This window comes from Schistocerca gregaria, chromosome 8, assembly GCF_023897955.1.
Source record: "Schistocerca gregaria isolate iqSchGreg1 chromosome 8, iqSchGreg1.2, whole genome shotgun sequence".
In the NCBI taxonomy this organism is placed as follows: Eukaryota; Metazoa; Arthropoda; class Insecta; order Orthoptera; family Acrididae; genus Schistocerca; species Schistocerca gregaria.
The window spans coordinates 84,676,705-84,688,962 of NC_064927.1; the positions used below are offsets into that span (position 1 = coordinate 84,676,705).

The 12,258-nt window shown below is 48.9% G+C and overlaps 1 protein-coding gene across 1 annotated transcript in view; it reads right to left on the bottom strand.

Moving 5' to 3' along the window:
* The window catches only part of LOC126285291 (protein qui-1), a 1,482,105-nt gene that overhangs the window by 375,151 nt on the left and 1,094,696 nt on the right, over positions 1 to 12,258 (bottom strand). The window contains exons 10-11 of the mRNA XM_049984579.1: positions 8,378 to 8,654; positions 1,121 to 1,404 (exon numbers count right to left, since the gene is read on the bottom strand). Of these exons, the coding sequence (XP_049840536.1) occupies positions 1,121 to 1,404; positions 8,378 to 8,654 (561 nt within the window). The remainder of the gene's footprint in view (positions 1 to 1,120; positions 1,405 to 8,377; positions 8,655 to 12,258) is intronic.

The window sequence follows — 12,258 nt, forward strand, 5'->3', positions numbered from 1 at the left end:
CTTCTAAGACTAGGGCTCTGCTCGGCTCTGTGAAGGATGATTTGGGACTTAGGAAACCCGGGGTGTACAAAATGCCATGTCAATGTGGGAAAGCTTACGTTGGCCGTTCTATTCGCACAGTGAATGACAGGTGTGTGGAACATCGCCGTCACACGAGGCTACAACAGCCGGAAAAATCGGCCGTAGCAGAACACTGCCTAAATGAGGGACACAAAATGAAATTTGAGGCAACTATTGTGATTGCCAACATTTCCGGTTTTTGGAATATTGTCTGTAAAGAGGCGATTGAAATTAGGTTGGCTGATAATTTAATCAACAGAGACAATAGATTTCCCCTTAGCAAAAGGTGGAATCCTGTATTATCTCGCATCAAAACTGAACGTTCTTCGGTGCGGCCTCGATTGCAATATATCGTTGCCAGCAATGCTTCACTAAGGGCGGCGCCACCTCCCTGTTTTGGAAGGCAAGGCAAAAACCGTGATGGGCGGCGCATGCGCCGTGTACTGAACGGTGGCCTATATAGGACGTCGAATTGCATTCTTGCGTCAGTTCTCAGAGGGACTCATCAGCAGAAGCAGCATTTCCTGAAGATGGCGAACAGTTGGAGCGCCGAAATATGGAGACAAGTTGATTTTAGGATCCGCCAGCAAACCCGAAGAGACTTTCAAGACTTATTAAGTCGGGAAAGCCTGCGTAATCAAACTAGGTATGATGGTCTGGAGTGCCATTTCTTTTCATTGCAAGCCCGCTTTGGTTGATATCTGCAGAACTCTTATAGCATAGCGGTATGTAGACGACAATTATATACCCCATTTAGTCACCCTCCACCATCCTGGGCTTACAATTCAGCAAAGTAAAGCCCGTCTACACAGAGCGAGAGTTTCTACCGCTCGTCTTCCTGCTTGCGAAACCCTATATTCATCAGCATCATAACCAGTTTGAGTTTAGAAGAACGTCAGGAGTTTGACACTTTAACACGCCAACTGGGCAGAATTTGGCACGTTCTTCCACAGGAGGACATCCGACAACTCTTCCTACCGATGACGACGCGCTATTGAGTTGCTCAATTTGTTAAGCTCTTTGTGATCAGACGGATTAGGCCATGCCGTGAGCCGCTTACCGACGGCGCCGGCGAGCTCGACGCAGCAGTCGGAGGCGCGGAAGCGCTCTCGCTGCAGCGGGGTGATCTTGAGCTGGTCGGGCGGCAGCGCGCTGGTGGCGACCACGTGGACGCGGCGCGGCAGGCTGACGGGCAGCCACGACAGCGCCGCCACGATGTCCGAGTCGAGCGGGTTGAGGCGCTGCAGGTCGTCCAACAGCACCACCAGCACCGGCGGGGGCGACGCAGCCGCGGCCGGCGGCGCAGCTGCGCCCTCCTCGAAGCGCCGCAGCAGCGTCTGGAACCTGCGGGGGCGCCTGCCACTCCAGCTGCCTCCCACGTACTCTCTCTCATACGCACACATCAAAATAAAAGGAAACACTTTTCTTTTATAGCCTTTATCGGTGTTACTTTTTGCCAAATTCGGTGGTATCTTTCGCCAAAGTCAGTGCAATTTCTTGCCAGTTTCGGTGCTATTTACTGTCAAATTCAGTTCCATTTTTTGTCAAATATGATGTTACTTTATGCCGAATTCCGTACTGTATTTTCCCAAATTTGGTTTTATATTATGCCAAATTTAGTGTTTTCATTTGCCGTCTTTAGTGTTCCTTTCTGGGAGATTTGGTGTTACTTCATGCCACATTCGTTTTCTGCCAATTTCATGCTTATTTCTTGTCAAATTCGTGTTTTTCCAATTTTGTTGTAGCTTTTTCCAATTACAGTGATACTTTATTGTCAAATAGTGTACTTTTTGCTAAATTCGGTACTATTTTTTACCTAATTTAGTGTTTTTTTTGCAAAATTTGGCGTTGAAGTTCTTTTGTCAAAATTTTGGTTAATGCGTTTTTTGCCAATTTCTTTATTATTTTTTGCCAATTTCGCTGGCATTTTTTGTCAAATATGGTGTTATTTTTTGCCAAATTTGGTGTTAGTTTTGTCAGATTTGGTGATATTTTCACCAAATTCGTATTTTGCTCATTTTGGTTTTATTTTTTTAATTGCACTATTATATTTTCCCAAATTTTGTTATTCTTTCCTAATTTTGCGGTTTTCACACATTGATGTTAATTTTGTTTTCCCAGTTCGTTTTTTGCAAATTTCATGTTGTCCAAATTTTGGTACTATTTTTTTGTCAACTTTCATGCTATTTCTTGCCCAATTTGGTGTATTTTGTACCAAATTTGGTGTTATTTTGTGTCAAATTTGGTATTATTTTTTGGTAAATTTTATCTTTTTGCAAACTTAGAACTATTTTTTGCCAAATTCGTTTTTGTTAATTTTATTATTTTTTTTCCTGTTTTGGAATGATTTCCTTTTCTGTGGTTTTTCACAATTTCGTCACTATTTTTCTCCCAAATTTCGGTGCTATGTTGTTGCGAAATTCAGTCTTATATTTGCCAAATCTGATTCTACTTTTTACCGTTTGTGGTGCTACTTTTTGCCAAGTTCGGTGGTATTTTTGTCAGTTTTTTGCTACTTTTTTCGAATTTCGGTGTAAATTTTTCCGAATTCCTGTCCCATTTTTTTCCAATTTCTGTGTTGTTATTTGCCAATTTCTGTATTATTTTTTGCCAAGTTTGGTGCTATTTTTTGCCAGATTCACTGTTATTTTGGGCTAGATTCCGTTTAATTTTTTCCATATATATGGTGTTATCTTTTCTTTTGTCGCATGTATTACCTTCTTTGCTAGATTCAGTGTTTCTGTTGCCACATTTAGTGTTAATTTTTAACCAATTTAGGGGCTATTTTTTCGTCACATTATAGTTTGTTACGCAGAAAAGAACTGTTACTTTAAGATTGTCACAAACCCCAGCGTTGAACAAAAAAGAAGTCAAAATAAATTTTCGGTATTTAATCACTGTGAGTTACCAGTTGCGGTACTCGTAAAGTGTTATACTTAGATTTATAGCTGTTTTACACGAGAAAGTAACAAATTTCACGGTATTTCGTAAAACTCGCCAATTTCGCTTTATTTCGCTAGAAACTGACAATTTCGCCTTGTTTTCCGAGTTATCGCTGCCGCTAAATTTTCCTGTCCCTTGTGATACGTTATCCCTAGTTTTATCAGAGTCGTGTTCGATTGGTTCAGGTGCAGTGCAGTGGGAGGGTGCATGTCTTTACTCCTACTTACCCTTTACATTGTTTATATGCCCAAGTCAGGGCCCCCTGACCATTTCCTCCTTTACGCCGATGACACTGCCCTCCTAGCCGCCTAATAGACGCTCCACAAACTTCAATAACCAAAGTTGTCCGCAGCATGCGTTAAGAGAGGCTTACTGGTTTCATAATACTGTGAAAGTTTCGCACATTTCTACCAACAGTTGTTTGCGGTTCTACGAATTAGCAGGTTAACATAGCGGTGATAATGTGTATTTCCCTTTCCCGAATTTGAGGAACATTAATCTGGCCCTCTTCCTGCTTATTTTTGTTTCGTTTCAACAGGATTTTCTGCGCTGTGCTGATATTTATGTATTTCAGACCGATTATAAATAAAAATATCTCAGATAGTTAAATCAAAATGATGTCTTTCATATCCATAATAACAATAGAGCGATAGTTAACTTACACTAATGAAATTTGCTTACCATTTTGCTATCAAAAAAGCTATAAAAATTAAATGGATGTCTATTGCTAGTTTAAAATAAAATAGATTTCATGCAATTCCTGTTAAATTTAATTCTTGGAGCAACACACGTTTTCAAAATAACTGTATCAAATACATAAAAATAGCAATTTTAGAAAATTTTCCCTGCTGGTAAAATTTGTGCAGACGCCTGTGCCAACGCCTCTTCCAATCATCTTTCCTAGTACGTGTACCCTCAAGATAAAAGTTCTAAAACGGAGGCAACAAAGCAGCTATAACGTTTCCTTTATGACAACACAGTAACATACAGTGAACTCAACCATAGATCACAAACTGACGTTGAAACCCTAACTATTAATCAACCAATAGAAATGACAATAGACTAAAACTGTAAACATGGCGTAGCAACCCTCCAGCATCTTCCACACCTACACAGCCTCGATTTGTCCCATCCTCAGCCACACTAATATTGCCTGTCTATCTGTTGCATTAAATTTCTGACACTCCTTTAGAATTCTTGAACACTACGCACACCACCTGGATTTCTATATCTGCTTACCCTGCCCTAATCGGACTCTTCGATAGCTCATCAGTTTATCCTCACTCCCCATAAGCAATGAACGTCTCTGTACATCTTACATATCTCACAGTTACAACGTAATTGTTTCTCTTTCAGTTGCCAATAGCACACTCAAATGCAGTCTCCACGTTGTCTCCCATGTGAACACTATTTTCCTCTCACAGACAATGAAATCCGCCGTCACACTTACTACTCGTATCACGCCTTTCCCATCCCCTGTCCTCCCCCACATCAATCCTCTGCTACTCAAACCTCCTTATAACGTGGCCTGGCCATGTACGGCAGATCCCATATTTTACCCTCCCATCTTCCTTCCTGCATTACATATCTTCCCTGATACTAACCTGCTGCATTGACGCCCCTTGCTTTACATCAAGAGACCACCCTACCTCTTCTCTCCCTTATGATCACTTCCCTGAGCAAGTGCTACCTGTTTCAGTTCAGTGAACTACTTCTTGAAGTATATCAGTATTTGTTTCCAAAGACCTCATTGTCAAACTATCAGCTTAATAATTTCAAAAAACTATGTAAATTTATCAACTTTATATATATTTAATGGTTATTAGTAAAAATTTAAATGATTTTTCTCGAAGAGCGACGTGCTGTACCGCTGCCAGCAGTACAATAAAAAAAGGCAGAATTGAACAGACAGCATTAATGACGCTCGTGGTACTGCACCAGTGAACCAAACAGAAGCTGAGCTGAGGAGAGGCTGATGGCAAATCTTTACTGCTTTCGTCCTGTTTAACATAGGAAAGGGATATTCCAAATAATGTTACGAAATCTTATGTGCTGGTGCAATGCATGCTTTAACTTGCTGGCAATAACTTTTAATAGTTTTTGTGGGCCTAAGTTTTTCCTATAGTGTGTCAGTTGTTTATGTGGCAGAGGGCGCCGAAAGTGCATTAGCTGTGATGGATTTATTCATAATAATTTGGTAATTCAGCTCTTGCAGAAGCTGTGTTTGCAGCCATTACATACAAGCTGCCCTGCATGCAGACAACTGTTGGCTCATATAAACCTGAAAATGCTGTTCATCTCTGTATCATCGTCAGTGGGTATTCTTTCTCGTTCTATCAAATGTAAACACCTTTGAAGTGATAATTATTATAATAAAATTAGCCTAAAATAGTTTTTCTAGATTCCCAATCTTTTGGGAAAATCTCTACACTTTCAAGAAAACCTCTCTGCTTCTTCTTGAACAATGAGGGGGCTTTTAGCAATACGACCTTCGAATCAATGGGAGCTACTTTAAGGAACCATATATAGATGGATTAAGACCTCGCTGAGAAGACGGAGGGTAGAAGGCACAATGATGAGGGAATGAGGAAATGGAGATCAGTATCACCAGAGGCTGTAAGGAACGGGTTTGTCCCAACTGCTGTGGAAACTAGTGGTGAGTGAAATCAACGAAGAGTTAAATACTAGAGATTACTTGTGCGAAGTGCGAAGTGTGCACTGATATCAAACTTCCTGGAAGATTAAAACTCTCATTCTGGAAACATCCCCCAGGCTGTGGCTAATCCATGTCTCCGCAGTATCCTTCCTTTCAGGAGTGCTAGTTCTGCAAGGTTCGCAGGAGAGCTTCTGTAAAGTTTGGAAGGTAGGAGACGAGATACTGGCAGAAGTAAAACTGTGAGTACCGGGCGTGAGTCGTGCTTCGGTAGCTCAGATTACAGAGCACTTGCTCGCGAAAGGCAAAGATCCCGAGTTCGAGTCTCGGTCGGGCACACAGTTTTAATCTGCCAGGAAGTTTCATATCAGCGCACACTCCAATGCAGAGTGAAAATCTCATTCTTGGAAAATTTGCTATTACCGTAAGATCAATGGCTAATGTGAACAGAAATTTATGCAGAACTGGCGCAGCAAACAGAATCTAAAGGTCAGTAACAAGAACACTGCTGTAGTGCCGTTCACGACGAAGCATGTCCAGGCCTCGTACTGGAAACTCAATCTTTTCGATGAAACTTTATCAGTAGAGTGGACACTGAAGTACTTAGGAGTATCTCTGGATCCGAAACTATCAAGGACCCCTCACATAAAGAATTTATATTCCAAGGCTAAAGGTGCTCTTATGTACACTAGAAGGGCCTGTAGCAAAAACTGGGGTCATAGACCCAGGAGTATGTACCGGATTTTCACCGCTATAATAAAACCTCTGATAATTTATGGGTTTACAGTACGGTGGACGAAAGTAGAAGGTGGCTGCTAATGAGCTTGGCAAGGTGCAGAGACTTGTCAGGTTAACCATAACAGGCACAACTGGCAGGACATCTAGTGCTGGGATGCACACCGTGTTGGCCATGCCACTGTTACGCCTTTGGGTTATACTGGAAGCAGTGGCAGGGGCATACAGGTTGCCTTTGGGATATGCAGACTACCATACCAATATGGTGAGTGTCGTCAGGTAAATGTCAGGTGACTGTACAATAACTTCCAGCTTCTGTAGTAGACCTTGCAGGGTGACAATCGCAATCAGTGAGCAGCAGGAGAACGAACCACGATACCGTTCATCAGACATAGTCTTGCTGACGGATCGAAAAGAGCCGAAGGTGCTGGGGGCCACAGTATATGGAGCACGGCCTAGACTTGAAAGCGGAATTTCTGTAGGGAAGCTGGCCATGTTATTGGAGGTGGGAATATCCACTATCAGCCTTTCCACAGAGGGGAATCTACGTAGGTGCTACAAGAATGGAGGTATCTACATTAATTAAACCAGTTAAACAGGTCAGAAATCTTTGTCAGTCCCTGCAACGAGATCAACAATCCTTGCAGAAGTTCATGAGGCTCTTGTGAGAGTAGGGTTAAGGAACAGACTAAACCTGCCGTTGCTCCCTGGTCACTCAGGAAGTAGACAGTAAATAAACTGATACGCTGGTAACGAGCGGTGCGACTTCATTTGTACGACCGGAATCTGTCTTAACTAGCACTAAGGCGATGGTAAAATCTAAACTGCGTAACTGGATCAGGAGGCAACACTCAGAGTTTTGGGCTAGACCCAAAATTAAAACATGTCAAGCTAATGATGCTGTAGCCATGTTTCAAGAGAAATTCTGTAATACTAGTCTTCAACAGAAGTCAGATTAAAGTCTCTGTAGGACTAATCACTCACCATGAGAACTTTAAGAAACACCGACACACGATGGGCACAGAGACAGAAGACATTAAATGTAGACTATATGGTGAGGAGGAGGAAAGAGCAGTACACCTAATCTTCCAATACGAAGCGTTGGTGATCAAAGGTGGCAGAATAATCGGATAATTAATTCCTCAAGCAATTGTGCCTAATAAAGAGCTCCTACTAATATTTAAGGAAACAGGCCGGCTTTATTACTTTCGCAGGGAGAGAAACTGCACAATGAACTCATTCTATCAACGAATAAATTCTAAATAATGTTTAGCTTGTTGACATATACAAAACTTAATTATCAGGTCTAGGGTCATCCCTAAGATCAGCACCTCCAGTGGCTCTCTGTAGAGATTGAGAGAATTCTGAGTGGTATTGCCCGGGATGTCCTTCTGCTTCAAGAATGAAATTTTCACTCTGCAGCGGAGTGTGCGCTGATATGAAACTTCCTGGCAGATTAAAACTCTACCAAGCACTTGCCTGCGAAAGGCAAAGGTCCCAAGTCGAGTCTTGGTCCAGCACGCAGTTTTAATCTGCCAGGAAGTTTCCTTCTGCTTCACCTGTTTGTCGTCCCAGGTGGTAGGTAGTCTCAGTGCACTGATATTTCACAGTTGAAACCAAGCAAGGTGCTGCACCATTAAGGCACAGGGCTTGTACTCGACAGTGGGTCAGTTTGAAACCCCACTATATCACCCAGATTCACATCATCCGTTATTATCCAAGGCGAATGATGGGATGGCTACTATGAATGGACGTGGTCAGTTTTCATACCATCCTGGCCCAGTTCGAACGTGTTCCCATCATGAAATCAATAATAGGATGTTGAACACAAAACGTCCCTTTTCCATCATAATACAAATAAATATTCATCGTGAACATGGGACATTGATTTCAAACTAGTCAGCCTACAACCTACCACCAGTAGTGCGACGTTGGCGGTAAGGGTTCACAATACCACAAGGAGTGGGGAAGCCGCATTGTACTCACCAGTTGTTGACGTAGAGTGGGTCGAAGGAGGCGTCCTTGGGTATGGGCGGCGCGGCGCCGGCGTCGGCGTCGGCCGGGTCAAGCAGCAGGCGCAGGTGCTGGCAGAGGATGCGCAACAGCTCCAGGTTGTAGGCGGAGCGCGGCGTGGCGCCGCAGGCGCGGAACACGCGCACCACGCCGTCCCCTAGCCAGTCGGCGCACTGCCGGTGCACCGCCGCCAGCAGCAGCGTCTTGCCGCTGCCCGGGCCGCCGCGCACCACCACCGGCGGGTGCCGCCCTGCAACACGACCACTCAACTCGATCACGCGCACCACGCCGTACCCCAGCCAGCCGGCGCACTGCCGGTGCACCGCCGCCAGCAGCAGCGTCTTGCCGCTGCCCGGGCCGCCGCGCACCACCACCGGCGGGTGCCGCCCTACAACACGACCACTCAACTCGATCACGCGCACCACGCCGTCCCCCAGCCAGCTGTCGCACTGCCGGTGCACCGCCGCCAGCAGCAGCGTCTTGCTGCTGCCCGGGCCACCGCGCACCACCACCGGTGGGTGCCGCCCTGCAACACGACCACTCAACTCGATCACGCGCACCACGCCGTCCCCCAGCCAGCTGTCACACTGCCGGTGCACCGCCGCCAGCAGCAGAGTCTTGCCGCTGCCCGTGCCACCGCGCACCACCACCGGCGGGTGCCGCCCTGCAACACGACCACTCAACTCGATCACGCGCACCACGCCGTCCCCCAGCCAGCTGTCGCACTGCCGGTTCACTGCCGCCACCACCAGCGTCTTGCTGCTGCCCGGGCCGCCGTGCACCACCACCGGCGGGTGCCGCCCTGCAACACGACCACTCAACTCGATCACGCGCACCACGCCGTCCCCCAGCCAGCTGTCGCACTGCCGGTGCACCGCCGCCAGCAGCAGAGTCTTGCCGCTGCCCGGGCCACCGCGCACAACCACCGGCGGGTGCCGCCCTGCAACACGACCACTCAACTCGATCACGCGCACCACGCCGTCCCCCAGCCAGCTGTCGCACTGCCGGTTCACTGCCGCCACCAGCAGCGTCTTGCTGCTGCCCGGGCCGCCGTGCACCACCACCGGCGGGTGCCGCCCTGGAACACGACCACTCAACTCGATCACGCGCACCACGCCGTCCCCCAGCCAGCTGTCGCACTGCCGGTTCACCGCCGCCAGCAGCAGCGTCTTGGCGCTGCCCGGGCCGCCGCGCACCACCACCGGCGGGTGCCGCCCTGCAACACGACCACTCTACTCGATCACGCGCACCACGCCGTCCCCCAGCCAGCTGTCGCACTGCCGGTGCACCGCCGCCAGCAGCAGCGTCTTGCCGCTGCTTGGGCCGCCGCGCACCACCACGGGCGGGTGCCGCCCTGCAACACGACCACTCAACTCGATCACGCGCACCACGCCGTACCCCAGCCAGCCGGCGCACTGCCGGTGCACCGCCGCCAGCAGCAGCATCTTGCCGCTGCCCGGGCCGCCGCACACCACTACCGGCGGGTGCCGCCCTGCAACACGACCACTCAACTCGATCACGCGCACCACGCCGTCCCCTAGACAGCCGACGCACTGCCGGTGCAATGCCGCCAGAAGCAGCGTCTTGCCGCTGCTTGGGCCGCCGCGCACCACCACGGGCGGTTGCCGCCCTGCAACACGACCACTCAACTCGATCACGCGCACCACGCCGTACCCCAGCCAGCTGGCGCACTGCCGGTGCACCGCCGCCAGCAGCAGCATCTTGCCGCTGCCCGGGCCGCCGCGCACCACCACCGGCGGGTGCCGCCCTGCAACACGACCACTCAACTCGATCACGCGCACCACGCCTTCCCCTAGACAGCCGACGCACTGCCGGTGCAATGCCGCCAGAAGCAGCGTCTTGCCGCTGCCCGGGCCGCCGCGCAACACCACCGGTGGGTGCCGCCCTGCAACACGACCACTCAACCCGATAACGCGCACCACGCCGTCCCCTAGCCAGCCGACGCACTGCCGGTGCAATGCCGCCAGAAGCAGCGTCTTGCCGCTGCCCGGGCCGCCGCGCAACACCACCGGTGGGTGCCGCCCTGCAACACGACCACTCAACCCGATAACGCGCACCACGCCGTCCCCTAGCCAGCCGACGCACTGCCGGTGCAATGCCGCCAGAAGCAGCGTCTTGCCGCTGCCCGGGCCGCCGCGCACCACCACCGGCGGGTGCCGCCCTGCAACACGACCACTCAACTCGATCACGAGCATTACGCAGTCCCCCAGCCAGCTGTCGCACTGCCGGTGCACCGCCGCCAGCAGCAGCGTCATGCCGCTGCCCGGGCCGCTGCGAACCACCACTGGCGGGTGCCACCCTGCAACACGACCACTCAACTCCATCATGTGCACCACACTGTCCCCCAGCCAGCTGGAGTGTTCCTTGTGCACCGCTGCCAGCAGCAGTGTCTTGCTGTTGCCTGGGACACTGAAAACCAGGAGTGGTAGGTGCCGCCCTGCAGTGTGATGACTCTAGCGGAATGGCATAACACCATCGTTGAATTTGTGCAGCACTTCTATACTGCTTTGGGCAAGCTTGTCTTTTGTTTCCCATACTGTTGTGCACTGCCATGATGCAACGGGAAAGGGTGTGGAGGCATGTAACTCCACTGGTCTAGTACGAAGGCTCAATAGCAACATGAAACTCAGCAGCCAGTAAGAATATTGCTGTTCACTGCCCCAGCAGCCACATCCTACAACTGCCTGAAGTGTCACACACTATTGTAGGTCGATTGCATCCTGCATGTCTGCTGTACTGGAATGGTGCACCACCAACATGCATGGCATGCACTCATACCTTTGCCGCCACAAGCATCCTTGTCATTGGCCAAACTGCCATGCAATAATGGGGGCGGGACAGGTGGCAGGAAGTGGGGATGTAGCCCCTTGCAACATACTTGCTGCTGTCTACGGAACCACTGATTTCCACTGACGTATGCCACCTTGCAACAAGGCCACATGCCACCTTACAATAGGCCCACCCTACTCAAATGGCGCAATACCAGCATGGAACATCTATACCACACAGTCCCATTGCCCCAGAAAGCTAGTTCATTGTCAGTATACCACTGCCTACAACTACTCCTCACCACTGCCCAAGCTGCTCTATACCTTCACTAGCAAAACGACAGGTTTGCTGGAACAGCTCAGCAGTAATACAGAACATCTACACCAATGCATACCACTGTTGTACTGCCATGAGAATCCTTGTCCTGCCACTGCCTACACTGTTGTGGAACAAAACTGAGGTTGGAGGTTGGAGGGAGGGGGGGTAGAGTAAGGGTGTGTGGCCCTGCAATATGACAACTCTGCAGGCTCGGTCATCACCAACATGAAACACATATACGACAACCTACCCCAGATGGCTGGCACAATGGCAGCTGCCCAGGCTGCCATACACTGCCAACAATGGCTGAAGTCCAGGAATATGACACCTCCAGTGGCATATTACAACCCCAATACAGGACATGTTCACCAGTCCTGGCGTCTTTCATTAGTAATCAAACCGTCATTCGTCCAGGTTTCAAACTCGCCACTGCTTAAATTTTGATTAATAATCAGCACTGGCGGCCTCACTCTGCCAGCGGCCTTGTCAAAGAGCGCCTAAAGGTGGAAGAATCAGCAATGATATACGGCATGAGGACACAGAAGGCAAGAAAACAACTGCATTAAACGTACATAACGTTTATCCACAGAATGTGTGGCCTGTAATTGGAAAAGTGTCATGGTGACCTCTCCATTGGCAAAAGATTCCGGAACCTTCTTCCATTCGGATCTTCAGAACGGGACTGTCAAGGGGAGGAAAAGATTTGATAACCAACGAAAGGATAACGTTCTACGAATCGGGGCGTG